Raw genomic sequence first — 18,337 nt, 5'->3', positions numbered from 1 at the left:
TAGGCATTTCATTCCATTTCCAAAATGTAGCTTTCTGTTACTGTATTTTTAATACTGAAGTTCCCATGAGTCTTTGTCATTTTCTTTCTCCTTTGCCTCAGCATCATGAACTCACATATCTCCAGTTAACTGATCACATGTGAATAGCAAGTGTTCATGATACCCTAGTTGTCACAGGGGAAACACTTTCTGAAATTCTTATATCATTGAGTTAATTTATGTTGCTCAATAAATCATAAATGAATCATGTACTTCCTCCCACAAGGAGTGTGTTTCACTATTTTGGATTCTGTGTTTTCTTTTGACACTATATTAAACTACATAAAAGAAGGATAGAAGTAAAACTTTGCTTTAGTCACCTGTGAAGTGAGAGGGGCAAAACTGTGAAAACTAATAGGAAAAGGGTTTATTGAAGGGGTAGGTGGTTTGTCTTCACTAACTCACTCTCCGTCCTGGCCCTTTACTAGGTTCTGGAATTGCATAAGTAAAGATTCAAGATACTATGTTTTAAAAAAAGCCAACAGTCATGGAACCAACATTTTGTGTTGTAAACTATGTAGTTAAAATGACCGGTCTGGTGACACAGGGCAGTGAAGGTTTGGCAAACTACAAGGGCTTGAGAAGAGTCTTAGTGAATTCAGGCAGCCTAAGATTACACAAAAATTAAAATATGTGCTTTGCTGGATTAGGGTGTAATTAAAGAATTGTAAAGTTGTTCAGACATGTGCGTATCAGCTCAGTCTGTTTATTTTTACATATTTCCTATATTTTTGAAACTTACTGCCCTGATATCAAACATGTGCAAGCCACAAATTAACTTCCCTGCTGTATCTACAATTTAAAAGATTTTAAATATATTGAAAATGCAATCCAAACGAGTCTTGACTTTCTTCCCCTTGTTTTTTTCTCAGAGATTGGCAGTCAGAAATTCCATAAATACAGCCAAGAGAAGACACTGAAGTGGTTAAAAAAAAAGGTATTGTGTTTCTCTTTTGCTTTCAAAATTGCTGTATGTTTAAAATGAAAATGCATGTGAGCTTGTCCATGTCTGCATTTGAGCCATGTGGTGTGCCTCAGTTCAAGGTATGTGTCATGTCCAAGAAGGACAGACATCACAGTACAGTTGTTGCACTTGGGAACATGATGAGGTAGTAGAGAAATTAGAGGTTTGTTATGTTTGTCTTTCTGTTGGGGCTGACACAAAAGGGATTCGTGGATTGTGGGGAGGCAGAAGAAGAAGCTGAAGTTCATCATATTGCTGTGTTCTGTAGCCTTTGCATAAGGTCATGGGCTTGTCTTTTGCTTTGTCCACTTTACAGGTGGGCTAGAGAGAGAGCTTTGACTGTTGCAACTTTTAAATTCTGCCATGCTTTAAAGCTGGACAGAAATGCCTTGGTTTTGCGGTACAATTGGTTTCCTCATGAAGTTTTGGCAGAGGCGCTCAGAATGATCCTGATATGGTTGCTGCTATCCTCATTCAGGAGGTCTGTATGGTATGCAGAAAATAAAATAGTGTTATAGCTAAGCTTAATGTGGCCTGTGTTTTGGCCTAAAGAAGGCAGATCTCATTTTACACATGCACATGAGACTCTACTATGATGCCACTTTGTAGAAAAAGACTGTATGCATCCTGTGATACAGGGAAGCCTTGTCATTTAAATTAGTCAACGCAAACACAAAATCTGATCTGCTTTCTGCAATGAAGAGGCATGGGGGTATTTATTTTGCAATGAATACCTGAATTTTACAGGTTTACCTGTTTACATTATTGAAAATACTGCCTTCTGCCAGTTCTTTCTCTCTTACATCCAGTGTAGCAGTGCCCTAGAAAGTGCCTAATCTTTTATTTCCATCAGAACAGCTTTTGCAATCCAGCAGAACTCAGGCATGCTCTGTTCTCTGAGCAGGTGTATTTCTCACCTGTGTAATCATAGCTGTTGCATCTAAGTAGCTCAGTTCATCTTAGGGTGCTGCAAAACTGGTGCTGTGTTGCCAAGGCAACATGTTCAAAGACATGCTTGTGTCTTTGGGTTTTTTTTATCTCATATGTTAGTCATTATAAATGTATATTAAATTTCACCACAGTCCATAACTTGAGTGTTTTATATGCTTGAAACAAAATTACAAGAGCTTTGTCACTGTATTAACATGTGCATAACAACACTGATACAGACATTTCATTCTCTGGTTTTCAATAGGTCAATCAAACAGTGAAAGCACTTCAAAGCAACAATATATCTGTAGGTGAAAGGTTATATGCAGCTACATTTATCAGCTGTAAACAGAACACAGATAGTGAAGAAGGTAAGAAAACTAAACATTGTAATTAATTTCATTTTTGTGAAATCACATAGAGGGAGAGAAAACTGATTATTAGAATCTAAAAGGTATTTAAATTAGCCTTTGCAGTAAATTTATTCCTTGTGCAGAAAGTTCTGTATGTGTTGTAACTGTGTGCCTTGACTTTTCTGAGTCTTCTGCTGTCTTCATTGGATGACATTGTAATGCTTCTCCTTAGCCCATGATGATATTTTTCTCCATTAAAAATATATGCTGAAGTGCTTTGCTGAACTGAGACTGTCTTGGACAATAGGACGCATGCTTATAATGTATAGATGAGAATCTGCTCAGTAAGTGTCTCTGTATTAGAACAGGCTTTTTACTTTTTTTTTTTTTAATTATTATTAATTTTATTATTGTATTTGTTTTCATAGAACTCTCCAAAAAGGGAAGGGATCTTAGGAAGTTATAGTCACAGAATAAAAGCTTCTTGCCCAAACATTACTTTATGTGACAAATATATAGAACACACAAGTGTGTGCTTCTTAAGGGCAAAAAACTTAAATAATGTATATTTAATTGCCCTGAAATTGAAATCCTGTACCAAAAAGTCTGAAGTGATCTTGTTTGTTCCTAGTCACTTTTTCCTTGAGGAGGGCAATATCCTGAATGTTAGTGGGGTATGAAGAAACCTGAAAATGGGCTTGGAATAAATTCTTAGAATGTTAATGAAAATCAAGGAAAGTTTGAAACAAGACAAACAAAGGCAAATTGTTTCTTATTACAAAGGCATTCATAAGTCTGCATGCTGTTGAAAAATAAGCAGAAACAAAGCAACTTGCTGACAAAGTGGAAAATGAGTTACCATGTAATGATATCAAAGGAAGCAGCATAAATGAGATTTAAGAGGCAACTAGACAGTTTTATAGAACAGATATTGTAATATATGGTTTTTAAAAAGAGGCAAAGCTGCAAAACTTGTGGCTTTAACTTTACAGTAGCTTTTAATCCTTTTCCCTACCCCATTATTTTTTAAGAAAGGGAAAATTGTCCTGACAGGAACCATCTTGACTGTGCTTAAATACTTTATCTCTGAAATTTGTAAATAAGTAGCTCATCTGCAGTGTTTTTTCCACCTACCTACTTACTTACAGTAACATGGATATAGAATTCTTTTGAAAAGCTTTTTAAGATTTAAAAGAGTACTAGGGGTTAAAAGTAGGTACGTTTTGGGGCACTCCCACTCTGTGTAGCAAGGTCAATGACAGGAAGTCAAATGGACCTTAGTGAACACTTATTTTTAATAAGACTAAATTTCTTGTCTTTTTCTTTCACTGCCATGACACTGCTATTTATTTCTGTAGATAATTGCTTTCATTGGGGTGTTATGACATTTCAGTGTCTTGTAAATAGATGGGTATATGTAGTACTTGTGTAGAACGTGACCAGAAAAGATCTTCTTCAGGACTTCATGTTATAAAAGGGTCACTTTTTTTTTTTTCCCCCAGTCTCTCAAAAAAAACATTTATAGCAGGAGTGCCCTGTACTGAAAACAGCTTCTAGTAGTTCATATTTCCACAGATAATTACCCCATCTTGCCAGTGATGTTTAGATAGGCCTTGGCATTTTCCATAAAGTATTGAAATTAAGTACAAGACTTTGAAATAGACTCATTGTCTCATCTAATTGTTTTCAGTCAAAGCCAGAAAATGTACTTTAGTACTGAAGCCCTTGCCAAATAATTGTAAGATCCAGATGCTTTAAAATTAATGATTGTGTGTTCTGTTGAGTCAGCTTTTTACTTTTGCAGGTTTCTAAAATTTAATTTATTCAGAAAAATACATGATATCTAGTACTCTCAGAAAAGAAACAGCTTTTTTAATGCAGCAGATATTAATAACATGTGCTGACAAAATGAGTGTAGTAAGTCTTTACTTTTTAAATAAACCTACAAGTGTCATATAACATAAACTACTCAACACAGAGAATCATGACAGTGTATCCATTAGAAGTCTCTTACTATTAATTCAACCTTATGATTTATGGTAGCACATGCAACATGGCTAAGGCAACGTGACTATATAATGTGAATGTTCTTTTTCTTCTTCCCACTCCCTGCCCTGTTCCTGAAGACTATGTACGGTATGCCCATGGGTTAATATCAGAATATATTCCAGAGGATCTGAGTAAGGAGTTGTTAAAACACTTAGGGTGAGTATTGTTCCAGTGAGCTGCTAGTTTTATATGTTGTGTATCAATGTTCTTTTGGTCTTTTTTATTAAACACTGAGATGTTTTTTTAATCAAGGTTGTAGTGAATGACACAATGAAATTATATTTGCCACATTTCAAATACGATTTTTTTCCAATGCTGGTTGTTCCAGTTCCTACATTACTAATGACCATGGGCTGGACAGGAAATGTAATATATGTCTATTATGTCTGTTACATAGTTGCATCATGAAACCTGGAGCAATGTATCCCATTTTAAAGCAAGGTGGGGAAGGAAATCCAAAGATTTAAAGCAATTTGTCCAGAATTCTCAATCACAAGCAGCAGAGCCATGAGTTGAATCCTCATCCCCAGTCCTTTTTCCGTTTTCCTACTCAGTTATGTTGGGGTTGACTTCACATATCTAACCTGTATTAATTTACATTTAAATCTGGAAGGTGCGCCAACATCATCATCCTGATGTTCCCTGCCAGCAGCAGACTTTGCTTGGAGCATCACTGTGACCCTGCACTTTCCCCCTAAGTTCAGTTCTGTTCAAAAGGTTTTGTTGTGGTGGCCTGTGGAAAAATGTGCCACTTGCAGATTGAAGTCCCATAGCTTAACAGTTTCATTGAAGCGATGTTAAGTGCTTTGCAACCTTATGAATAGCCAAGGTTTTCAAAAGTAAGGTGGAGTTCTCCGGTTTTTGTTGCCAGATCTAAGAACTTTTTTAAAAGAGCTTGTGCTTCTGTATCGTGCCTGGCTCTGTTTTAGTTACCTAAGTCAGAAATACAGAGTCCATGAACTACTTTTTTTGCAAATTCATGCCATGTGTGAGCAGCTGATAACCAAAGCAGCCTTTGTGGGGAAGAAATTACAAGCTTTAGGTTGTGCAATACAGCTGTCTTAGTTTATAACTTGAAATCTTTTGTTCTACAGGCTCCCAGAACTTAAAAGTCCAGCATCAGAGCCACCATTGAAGGTAGGAGAACATTAAAATATTGACAGATACATTGTGTTGTAAGCTAATTTGTCTTGAATTATTACTAAAACTAGACTAGGCCAAGCACTGGGTACAATGCAGGAAGTCCGTTGTCCTTGGGAAAGGCCAGTCTGAAATAACCCAAGAAGGTTTACCAGGTACTTTGTATTTTTTTAATTAGGAATATTTTGGTTGGTTTTCCTGTTTAAAGAAGAGAAGAGAAGGAGAGAGACATATTTTATGGTTTGGATCAGCAGTCTTTCATACATGTTTTGCTTGTTTAGTTTTATTGAGGTTGATGGGATAATATGACCTCATAGGTTTTCATTCATATGTAATTTATGAGGACCCTGAAAGGGACCTCCTGGGTCATGGATTCCCAGACAACCATGTTGGATAATCTCTCATACATTGACCATTCTTCACTGTAAGTCTCATTAGGATTTTTTATTTCCATTACTTTTCTTGGAAAACTGTTCTATAACCTCATTCCTCTGATGCTCAGAAACTTTCCTGTAAATTCCACCTCAAATTTATTCATGGCCAATATATTCCACTGTGCTTTTATACTAACATTATCATTGAGGGTTTTTTAATTGAAATGGCTCTTTTCCCTCCCTAAGATTAGGTCTCTCAGTGTGTAAAGGGAAATAATATATCCTTTATGTTTTCATTTTGAGAAGCCAAACTTGGTTGTGTAAGATGGGTTCTCCATTCCGTCATCATTGCAGGAACATTTCTTTACACCTATTCCAAGATGAATTCAGTTGTTTCAAAGCAGGAGACCAGGATTGTATATAATTATTCACAGTAAATACTTTACTGGTACAATATGATGGCATTCTTCCCCTCTCGTCTTAACTGGAAGTAATTTATCTCATTACATCCTAGAATCCCATTTGCTTCTATTACTGTGTGATGTACCAGATATCTCAGAGTCATGTTCTGAACAGTTAAAACCCACAGTTAGTTGTTTTTTCTCCACTGCAATTTTCAGTTGACCAGCATTCAGGTTTACAAGAAGTGCATGCAGTTAGCAGCTGTGTACATGACCTTCTACTTCTGTATATTTCATCTGTTTTTAATGTTTTTAGTCTTGAAGGTTCCCTATCTTTTGCTTCACAGTGTGAAAAGCTGTATTAGGTATTCATAATGCTACTCAGTGGTGTACATTTAGCACATGATAGCATGCTGTTATCTTTAATTAACAATTAACATCTGTTTTGAATAGATATATTGCTCATGGCACTCCACTAGTAATCTCTATTCAATCCAGAGACATCCCTTCCTGCATTATTTGTCTTTTTTTACCTTTTACCCAGTTTGTACCTAACTTAAATAAAGTTTTTATGCAATCTTTGTTTTCTATAATTTCAGTTGCTTAAGTGGCACCGTGTCAAGTCCTCTAGCAATCCTCATGCCTTGTGGAACAACAAATCTTTGTTGTTGTCTTTAAGAAAAAAAGACAAATCAGACCGTACCTGCGTTTAGTTCTCTTTTACTATGCATCATTCTTTACTCTTCCTTCTTTCACTTTTTCTCCCTCCTAGATTCTGCTGAGGCCTAATACCACTTTTTCCTCTTCCTTACTTGTAGATGGGTGTTTGGCTGTTCTGCAGCAAAATGTTCCTTACCTGATAGAACAGTTGCCAGGTTTTGCCTCTGGATTTATTATTTCTGAAGCAGTTTCCCAACAGTGTCTGCAATTTGAGTTTTACTTATATCTTGAACAGAGTGATTTCTGGTCTCTTAATCTGCCCCTATGTTGAACTTCTTCATCTTCATTGAAAACAATTTGCTGAGGCAAAGGATTCATTCCATTTTGGGACTACACATAGATTAGCTTTAATATCTGTCCAGTCCTTACTGTATAGCACCTTCACTTTTTCTTTTATTTCCTTTTTGCCTCTGTGGCTAAACAACCTTCTACTATTTGTTTTAATTTCCTTTCCAAGGTCTAACTCAGCTTGACTCTTGGGCAATTCTCACTTTATCCCAGTATTACCTGACGCCTAAACATTTTTTTTTTTTGGCAGTCTTTTTTTCCCTGTTCATTGTAAAATTCTGTTTATTCCTAGTCTCTTTTTTTGTAATATGTGTACATCTGTGTGAGCAAGGGAGAGCATTTATAAAGTTTAGTCTGAGAAACACTTTCCTTCAAGAGTTTTCACTCTGCTTGAAGCAAAAGATCCAAAAATCACTTCTTCCATCTTTTTCTTTTGCATTCCAAGTGTTTTTCTCACAGATGAAGTCCCTTTGCTTTGGTATAGAGAAGTAAAGCATATGGCTTGCAAAGTTTACACCTCTAGAATCAAGAACCCCACTTTTGATTATCCTTTCTATTTAATTTAAACTGAGGGACCCTATGTCTACTGAAACCAGGTTACTTACTACACCAACGTTTCCTGCAATGTCCCTGCTACTTACTGAAAAAAAAAGTGTAAAATAACCTCATTTCTGGCTGGTTCAGTGACTGTTCTGTTAAGCAGTATGTCAGCTAGCACATGCAGGAATAATTGGTCCCTACTGTTATTAATAGCATTTGTTCTCCAGTGTATATCCATGGATATAAGTTATTTCCATGTGCTTGGACAGTTGTTCTGGCTGCACAGTTACTTGGCCCTTTGATTCCGTTAAGAATTATCTTTATGCATTGTAAGAAATGTTAAACACACATCAGGAGCCAACTAATATTCATTAGCCATATAAGCATGTTACAACAACTATATTAAAGTACATGTGATGTACATTACATATTATGAATTAATGGCTTTTATACCATTGGGCTAGTTCTGAGAATCTATTTTTTTTAAATAGTTTTATTTCAACAGTTTGGTTACAGAGGAAATGAGGCTTAGGACTGTTCAGTTGTCGGGCAGTGAAATCTTGCTGAGGATCTGATTAGTTTCCAGAGCACTGACCAGGGTGTGTATAATGCTTCTGTGATTAAATCTTTGCAACTTCAGAAATCAGAATAGTTCTTTAGTTCACAATCTCAGAGGAGTAAGGCAGGCTTGTACTCTGGAACCTGTAGTCTCCTTCAGACCGTTGTTGATTCATTTGCATTGCTATTTCTCTCTATGAGGACAAGGGTATTGACAGACATGGTATAGGATTATTACAAATACAGAAGGGTCTAACACGTTTTTCTGTTATGGTAAATAACGCAAGTTTAGAAGTTATGTTAAAACGAATTCTGAAGGGAGGAGAGATTTAGGAACTTCAGTGGTTAACAAAAGCTACAAGTGATTATCTTGTAGTACAAGAGTAAACTGGGTACAGTCTGGAGTCGGTGATTTAATGATTAAATCAAAATTACGTGTTCTTTTATATTCATTGTAAGCCATCGATCTTGCAATCGCTGTAGTGTCCAGTTTGGCAGCTTAGGTAGTCTGGCCATTGGCAGATGATGACAGACATCTACAAAAAATATGTAGGTTCTGCTACAACTGAACAGCAAAAGTTTTTCTGAAATGCAGACATTTTGTTGTAAGTTTTATGAACTTCTTTACCAGATTTCAAAATAAGGAGAACAGTAATTATTCATGAGATTGTAATTTAAAAATGTAATCACAGCACAGTAAACAGCCTCCCAGAGAGGCTGATCCGGATCCCATTGAAATAATAATTAAAAAAAAGGCCACTGTTGGATCTGGTTCTAAGAGCTGAGAAATCTAAGCTGCAGACCTGCCTTCTGTGCCAAAAAGAGAGACGAAGAGAGGGAGAGAGAGATCACAAGCACCATAAACAAAATGAATAAAACAGGATCTTAAAATGTATGCTACCATCCAAGTTGCTTGCAAAATCACTCTCTTTGGCACAAAAACTAAGAAGGCCACAGTTTAGATTTCACAGGATATTAAGGACAGGGTAGTAATATCAGATATATAATAATAATAAAAATACAGTGTTGTAAAATACTACATACTTTTTTTTTCTCCTTTTGGAAACATACCAGGAAGTTTTCACCTTTAAACTAAACACATGCTCACAGTTTATGGAAAGAAGTATTCATTCTTGCAGCCTGATCTTGCAAAGTGCCAAGAACCATTCACTTCCATTATTTCTGAAGTTAGAAGGCACCCAGCACATGCAGATTCAAGCCTCTTAATATACTGTTGGATTCAAGTGATGAAGCAGTCAGCAGAACTATGTCAGTGTTTCACTGTTGCCAAACTGTAGAAGTTAATTACTTCTAAAGCTGTGCACAAGCAGATAACAGACTAGATAATGATCCACTTGTGTTAGCAGATAGCTGTAATACTGGAGTTGCTGCACAGTCCCATGAGACCATGGGGACCAGAGTCTAGGTTCTGGGGCTGTTAGACAGTGACTTCTAACAGCTGCTCCATAAAAGTTCTCTGACTCTGACACCAAAGTCACAATCATAGAAGTTTAAAACAGGATTCAAGTGATTTCTAGAAGTCATTCTTCCAAAGGCTAGAAAGAAGAAAATGTTTCCCATGACACTGAATGATCTCTGAGTACTGTAGAGGTGGTATATACTCAGGTGTGAAGAAGATAATTACTACGAAGAATCTTCCACTGTTACTACAAATTCTTCAGTTGACTGCCAGTCCTATTTTGGTGCTGTTATTATGTTATAAAGCCAAAGCTTTAAACTTCCATGCGTGTGCATCATAAAAGTGATTGTCAGAGCAACTTCCTCACTCTAACATTTCAGAAAAGGAAATTATCAGATGTCCCTGTGGAAGCAGAAGAAGACTATACTAATTTTAACAACAGCAATGTGAAAGCCAAAAAGGTAAGCAAACCTTGCATTCATGCATGTTTTGCAAAAGCATAGACTAATATCCAAGGTTAGCACAGAATGCCTGTTTGTCTTCTCTGAAACACTTCAGAAAAACAAATACAAAATGACAGATGTCTGTAGTTTTATCTCCTTGACCTTTTCATTCAGGTTTAATTTTACTTTGATAGTCTTAATGTCCCATTCTGAACTCTTCTGTATTGTTACTGTTTGACAGTATTTTATCAGTGAGCATTCCAGTGAACTTCACAGACTTTGACACATGTTAAGGTCCTCAGGTAATGTTTGTAAAGCTCTTTGAGATCTTTAGATGACAGATCCTATGGCTTAGTGATAGAAGCTGTTAAATTTCATTTATTTGAAAGAGAAACAAAGATGGCAGCATTGACTTCAGTTCCAAGGAATGCTAAGACAGACTTTATTTTTACCTAGAAATATTGCTTGTGCACTTACTTATGTCAACTTAATGAAGCTAAGGCAACACAGAGCCTGCTGGTTGCCAGCTCCAGCACAAGTTTGTAGGCCAATTCAAATCTTTGAGTCCAGGGGTGCCTGCCACTGTACTATTCCTAGGAGAACAATGGAGATGTGAAAAGAAATAGATTCTATCTATGCCAAAGTTGCAAGGCTTGCACTGGCTTATTTCTCTGAGCATTGAAAGAAAATGAATTCTTCTCCAGTCTATCGGCAACCAAAAAGCCCTCTTGCTGGTCTCATGACCTTCAGACTAATGCTGACTACTCTTAATCCCTTTACAAAGAGAAGCAGCTGGTGACAGATGCATTCCTTCCTTCCCCAAACAACCTTGAGAATTTTTTGTGTTCAGGACACATGCTAGTTTTGAAGTAAGAAGAGGGTTGTCCCCTAAGTGAAGGTGATAAGTAGTTTAAAATGTGCATGTTTATCCCATCCCCAGTTTACATATCTAAAGCTTTTGAACTGAGCATAAAGATCGAAACAGACTGAGGAGAGATAATTCATATTAACATTAAATATGATTTGCTTCTGAAATAATGAAGCACATTGATGAGAGAATCTGGGAAAGAAAAGAGAGCTCTTGGAATCTGTACAGTATACTGCTCCTTTTTAAATACTTTGGCAGTGTTTTTGTTTGTATAGTAACACAGTCATACTGTTGTTGCATATCTCCATCTTATCCATAACCTTCTAGCTGATCCCAAGTGTTGTAATTGTGAAGTCCTACAGACTGAGGAGTATCATAAAGAAAGGTCAATGCGAAGTTATCTTAATAGGGAAAACAGCTAGAGATTTAAAACATAACATTTTAAAATGTAAGAAAGAAAAGGGGTCAGCTCTATAAAATGTGGCTCATAAAATGTGTTTTAGGTGTGAAAGTCTGGGAGGTTGGCCCAGTGGTCTCAAAGTGCTTTGCACATGTTAGTTACCTTCTTCATTCTTAGCTCTTCCATCTCTTTTCCCTTTCTTTCACTGTGCACAGTCTGGTAATAAATCAGTGTGAATTATTCATCATCTGTAATGCAAGTCTGTAATTCAGCCTGCTGACAGCATAATCATGAGATTGAGTTGGAGGGTACAGTATGCATCTGTTATATTGCATGCATTATTCCTCTTAATGTACACTCAGGGATTATCCTAAAGTAAACATTTGAGTTGGGATACCTCATTCTGCAGAAAGGAAAGATGTTTCACCTCGTTGTCCTTGTAATTGATTCTCTGTTTTTGTCTGAGGTTAAGTAATTTGTGACAAGTGTTTTTCTGTTTGAATAATCTCAAATTTGTTGAGTAAGGCTTTTCTCCTGCAGCTTAAAGCCTGCATAACATTAGCATTACTGCTGTAACCTAAAAAAACAATCCAACTTCTTGCTTGACTTCTGTATTTAGGAGTTTGTAGCTTCTACTCCCCTCCTATGGAGTTGCTGCTTAACTTTTTCTGTTTATTGGTTCACTAACAGGCAAACAGCAAGATGACTGCAGCACAGAAGGCTCTGGCCAAAGTTGATAAGAGTGGAATGAAATCTATTTCTTCTTTCTTCAGCTCCAAACCTAAAGCATCAAAATAAAGGCTTGTTCTTGAAATATTTTTATGCAGTAGTTATTTTTGTGTTAAGCTAAAGACATCTCCTGAGGTTTTTTTGTTAGTATAGTATATGCAGGTCATGTCTGTGTACACGGTGGAGTGCAATGAAGAGTTCTGAGAGCTACTGTGGGAGATGTTCCAGCCACAGCTGGAGAGATAGCCTAGCTGTGTCAGCATGGTCCTGAGCTGAGAAGCAAAGGTTAGTGCCTTTGGTACACCACGTGGTACCATGCCATGCTGCTGCTGCTGGTTCTAGAGCAAGCTCAGTCAAGGCTACCACCTAATTTTCTCCATTGCACTCCATTCTGGGCTGGAAACATGCCCTCCTTTTATGACTTTTTAAGAAGAGTTTTTTGTTCTTAATGAGCATTCTTTGTTGAGACTTTCTGGAGGTTTTTACCCAGTGTAACACCAGAGTAGGATAGCATCATTAGTTTTTTGTATTGACCCAAATCGAAGTGCTGAGTAAGCGTTGCTGCAATTTATCAAGGCAAAGATATTGCTTATTGGGATTTTGGTTGTTTTGAATATGCTAGAAAGGAATTGCAATAAATGTCAATGTGTATGTAATGCAATAAAGTGCTTCATGTAACGAATTTGTGCTTCTTGTATTTGCTGCATGTTTCAAGAGTTAGATTAGGCTTCAGGACATTTCTTAAGGGGTTTTGTTAAATTCCTATGTATAAATTTTAATCCTTAAAGAATTACAACATCATTTTGGACTTGTGTGATAAATCTCTTAACATATATCAATATTGGGGTATTTTCATGTTCAGCTCCAAGGTCAGTTGGTCCTTAAAAAAAATAAATTAGGGAAACATTTATTTAAAAGCAAAACTGGGATTTTTAAAGAAGCTGGATGCATAATTCAAAAGCTAAGGTATAACTATCTTAAATAAGGTTTAGTTTTATGGAGTTTTGTGCAAGGTAGGGTGGTTACTTAAAATGCAGTGCTCACTCTTGGATGTCTTCTTTCCTCATTGCAGATTATTCCTAAATATTCAGAGGGATAGCTGTCTGCTTTGTTGCAACTTCCCTAATTCACTGAATTGAAAAATAAATGGGAGTTGCTGGGTTCATTTATATAGGTCTAGTCAGTTCTGCATAACACAAACTCGTAGCTTTATCCACCAATTGTTGCCCCGAGCCATTACTGTGGATCAGTGACAATGCTTTAGAAAGACACTCCTAAAATACATCATTCCTTGCTACTTCAGTGCTACAGAGAATCTGCCTGTATCCCTTGATTATGGGGAGTTTCAGAGAAACAAGGAGTTTCTTCATTTTTAGTAACTATGCCCTTTTTCCGCTCCAGACTGACTTGCTGCTGGATACAGCCCATGGATTACCATGGTATCTGTAAAGTTATACAGCTCTGTGGCACTCTCAAAAATCAGTGAGAAGCCTTGCTGTGTGTGTGCAGTTTTACAGTTGTTTTGAGGGTGTTTATGCCTTTCAAACCAGTGGTTTTTTTCAAAGTTTCAGTCATAGTTTGTAAATGGGGATGTCAGTATGGTTGGAATTCCAAACAGAGGAAAATGGTTGGAAATCTATGGAATTATGTAACAAGTGTGGATGGACTCCCAACAGCATGCAGTTAATGTCCCCAGTTCTAAAAATGGTTGTCCAAAGTGAATTATCTAGAACCAAAATGAAGTTTCTTAGGAAAAAAAATGCTTTTTAGGCATTCTAAAGAATCACTACTCCAAGTCTTCCATATCTCTGAAAATCAGTCTGTAGTACCAGTTTTTGAACTTAGGTTGAGAATTGTGATTCAGATGCAGAGACTTTATTGTTTTTTCTGTTAGAATTACTATATCAATCCATTTGGTGCCTTGATGAAATTCCAGTCATGAATATCAACTTTCTGAAAAAATATAAGGGGATGGGGAGCAGTAGGGGGCAAAAAAACCTCAACAGCCAGTAATTACTACATGGACCCGTAGAGCAATTCCTGTTACACCACATTGCCTTATTGTTCAGCTTTCTTCAGCATAATTTCACCAACCCTATCAGCAAAGTTTGCCTTTCTGACACTAACTATCAGATGAGTTTAAGATGTCAGTGTATGTGACAGTTTCTGTGTACACCACCTTGAGAGTTACCAGCTTGCTTTTTTCCTTCCTTACTTGTCTTGGCTGAAAGTGAAAACCAGCCCTGTAGCAGCATGTATTTTTTTATCCAATGGATCCTTGCTGTGATTGGAAAGAACTAGCATTTGATGAGCCCAGAATGGGCAATTGTGGTCATGAGTTGGAGGGGTTAGATTTTGAAAAACATTCATCCTAGCCCAGCAGTTTATTTGACAGTCAAAGAACCCTCCCCAGCTTCATATCAGGGGGGAAGGGGTGCACCAGTGATGACAACTTTTGAAAACCACCAGTCAAAGTGCAGGGTAATGTTAGGAGGACAAAAAGAACAGGCACATGTTGTCATGTTAATTGAGAAGATTTGTGCAGTAAGCAACATCTTAGGGAGTATTTTGGTAAATTAGAGGAAAGGAATTGTGGCTCCATAAATGGAAAGTCCATTCCAAGCACTAGGAGATGTTGAGAAGGTTGACAAGCATAGGATGGACTTTTGAGTGGGAAGCCAAGAGTGGGAGAGAGTTGTATTAGAAACAGGAACTATGTGGCAGGACAATGGGGGTTAGAAGCTCTTCTTCTGTATATTTAAATCAGCTAGTTTTAGAGGTATGGGGTTTAATACTTCAAAAGTTTTTTGAAATACATTTTAGCAATGCATCTTCTCGACTGAACTGTTCAAGAACCTTTCTTCTAAGAAAAAGTCCCAGTTTCTCTGGTCAGAATTTAGGACTGAAAGAGGATAGTTCTGATAGAGATGGGAGGCCTTTGTGCTGACTTCTGATCTGGGGTATCGATTGTTTTTTTCTTTCTCTGTACATGACTTTCACATCTGCTGTTGTACTGAAGGACTAAGTCTAAAGTTCTTCCTCTATGCATAGATGCATTGTGCTTTAGTGTGTCACATCTCAACTTCAGCTGTCAGCTATGCTGTAAGTTACAACAACAGGAATTTTATTAGTGATTCTACTTTTCATTGAAGAATTTGTGCATGACAAAAAAAAGCCATTTCCAAAAGCTATTAGAGCTTTCACGTGAAAACAAAAACTCTTTTCCCCTTAGGAAAGAATGAAATACATGTAGTAACTTTGAAACTTCCTCAACATGTAGCTGTGAGAAGTTATGAAGAATATGTGGTGCCAAATACATAAAACAATATTTCCTACCACAGTGAGGATTTAAATATAGTTCCTGTGGCTGGCCAGCAGTAGCACTAGGTCATTATGAAGTGCTGCTTTGCTATTTCTTTCTTGGTTAGCTTAGTATGAAACAAAATGCCAGTGAGATATGGTCTCACTTGATTTCTTTTTGACATTAACGTGCCATCTCTACATGTTCATGTAAACAGCCGATGAGTTGTGTGTTTATAGTTGTTGGTTTGGGACTATGCAGCGCTTTTATTTCCACTTTTTTAGTCTTCACATTGCAAATGGATTAACATCAATGGGCATGGAAAACTTCATATGGAAATACCAGCATTGACTTAAAGATGTATAAGGGTTGAACTTGCCCATCATTTTCAGTTTTAAGTAATAAAGTTTGTTCTATTTGTAGAAGTGACAATTGGTGATTAGAATATTTTCAGTGGAAAAGGCGTCATAGTTGTCAGAATTTGCATTCAGATCTGAAATTTGTAAGAGTTGTGTGATGCTTGTTTTCAGGTGTTCAGTTGCATCTGACTTGATGTTTTTTAGAGGGAAAACAAATGCATGGGTCCTTATTTGAATAGATTGTTTATTACTAGAGTTTTCTCTTTCCTTTTTAGGTGCCTGTGCAAAGACGTGCAAGAAGAAATTAAAGGAGCATAAGGAGACTCACTAATACTACTTTAACTTGCCATAATCTCAAAGCAGTTTTTAAAGCCTTTTTTTACTCACTTTCTGCAAATAAATGCTTGAAGTTAGACATGTCCTGTTCCAAGAAAAAGCAAATCTCAGCAGATTAACATTGTTAAATATGCGGTGTGTTAAACATACACTGCTTCAAATTTTATAGCTTATACACTATTGGTCTATCGGGCCCTTCCAGGAAAGCACTTACAAGCATGCCTAATGTTAAGCACATGAGCAGTGATCTTAAAGTCAGCAGTGTTGTTCATGTGGATAAGTGCTTTGCTGGATCTGCGCCTAAAGCCCTGTTAGGTGCTGAGCATCCTGATCCATATCCAGCAAAGCACTTAACGACCATGCTTATCTGAAGTGGAAGAGCCAGTCCTAACCAATATTTGTGCATTAGTGTTCACCATAAAATCTCTCTTGGCACAATGACTCACATGCTTAAAATTAAGCACCTGCCTAAGTATTTTGCAAGGTCAGACCATCAGCATCTTTGAGCAAGTCTTAAACAATTACTTGATTTTGTATAATTTTCTTTTTTTGTACTCATCATTTTTTTAAGTGAGTATGTGATTTTGGTGGCCATCATTGCAAGTTTTAGAAGCTGCATGGCAAAATACATTGTATGCCATTTTGCCCTTTCATTTACAAAATCTTGCTAAATTCCACAAGATGGCCTTTTTGACTAGAAGTCCAATGTTAAGACTTAGAATCATCCAAAATGAAAAAAAAAAAAAAGTTAACTCTATGTTTTAGGGCATTTACCTGTTTTGAAATTATTTCACTGAGTTCGATTCAAATGGTTTTGTCTGACCCTGACCTTTTATCCATAAGATGTTTTTACCTGGCTCTGGTTGTGTGGACAGGCTGACTCTTGAAGTGCTGAAGCTTGAGGTAGGATATGTGTTCAGAGGGGCAGATGGAGAAGCTGTGTTTTGATAATTATTTTTTTTTCCTAAGGTATTGAAACCTTAGAAAAGTTTATAAAATAACGTGTGAATTTTGTGTCGAGAACTAAACCAAAACCTATATAATCCCCCAGGTTAAAAAAAGAAAGACGTAATTGTTTATTTTTTTAATCGTGTAAGAGACTTTTTCTGTGGAGTGACCTTCAACCAAAATGTAAATTTGAGTCTACATAAAACATGCAGAAATTCAAAGCTAATGATATGCTTAAGTGATCTGTGTTAGATGCAGATGTTTTTAACTTAAATACCTGTTTATCAAACTACTGTTAATACCAAATTCCTTGCTACAAAGCTTTTTAAAAGTAAAAATTGAGAGGATTTTGAACATAATGAATGGGTACTTCTGTAATTTTTAACTATGACCCCACTTGACAGACACAAATGGCCAATATATTCTGTAAATCTTAAATAATTTTAATATATTTGACATTGCTGAAAACTAAATTCCAAGGCAAAGAGGAAATAGCTTATTCAGCTTTGTATTCAACTGATTCTGATCAACTCTATTTCAGAATATGAAAAACCTGAACTTAGAAATCATTTGTTATAGGAAATGTAATCCGAATGCTTATTTTAGAAATTTGCACTGAATTGTTTTTGTTACGTTTGCCTGGTTAAGTGATATGCACTGTCTCTTTTCAAGGGAAAATTCTTATTTTAATGTAGTTTTCTAGGCAGTACTGCAAGAATATTATACGGGTCCAAGATGAAATTTGTATTTTTCTAGTTTATGTTTAAAAAGCGCTTGATATATGAATAAGATTATATATTTCAGTAAAGTGTGACTCCATTTTTTGTAAGATTTTATTTTTAACTCGTGCAATAAATAAATACCTTTGGAATAATTTGTTGATTGTTACTTCATTAATTTCATAGAGAGATACAAAGAAAAATGCAGTGCAGTCAGACTACTAATTGTGCTGACTTTCACAAGCTGGTCAGTAATCGTTAGACTGAGTTGAAGGAAATGGTGAATCCTGAGATATATACTAATCTAAAAGTTCATTAAGACAGATCAAGTGCAGCAATTAGGCTAGTCCCTGAGAACTTCACTCTACAGATATTCTAGTGAGAACCTGTTCCTGTGTACATTGGCCGAAGTTGTTGGCCCAAGTACTCTGGACATTTTGATTTTCATGAATACAGCA

At 36.5% G+C, this 18,337-nt stretch overlaps 1 protein-coding gene across 2 annotated transcripts in view; it reads left to right on the top strand.

Annotated features, from left to right (window-relative positions):
* RNASEH2B (ribonuclease H2 subunit B) overlaps window positions 1-18,015 on the top strand; it is a 44,369-nt gene extending 26,354 nt beyond the window's left edge. The window contains exons 6-11 of one of the 2 annotated variants that reach the window (XM_051622786.1): window positions 912-976; window positions 2,199-2,304; window positions 4,413-4,491; window positions 5,430-5,472; window positions 10,157-10,237; window positions 12,178-12,898. In XM_051622786.1, coding sequence (XP_051478746.1) covers window positions 912-976; window positions 2,199-2,304; window positions 4,413-4,491; window positions 5,430-5,472; window positions 10,157-10,237; window positions 12,178-12,285 — 482 coding nt within the window. In that variant the 3' untranslated portion in view covers window positions 12,286-12,898. Of the gene's footprint in view, window positions 1-911; window positions 977-2,198; window positions 2,305-4,412; window positions 4,492-5,429; window positions 5,473-10,156; window positions 10,238-12,177; window positions 12,899-16,151 lie in introns of those variants that run through there. The other variant, XM_051622797.1, reaches the window with a different exon arrangement.
* The last annotated feature ends 322 nt before the right edge of the window (window positions 18,016-18,337 follow it).

The sequence above is a fragment of the Apus apus genome, chromosome 1 (assembly GCF_020740795.1).
Source record: "Apus apus isolate bApuApu2 chromosome 1, bApuApu2.pri.cur, whole genome shotgun sequence".
Lineage (NCBI taxonomy): Eukaryota > Metazoa > Chordata > Aves > Apodiformes > Apodidae > Apus > Apus apus.
This window is presented reverse-complemented; position numbering and strand designations above follow the sequence as displayed.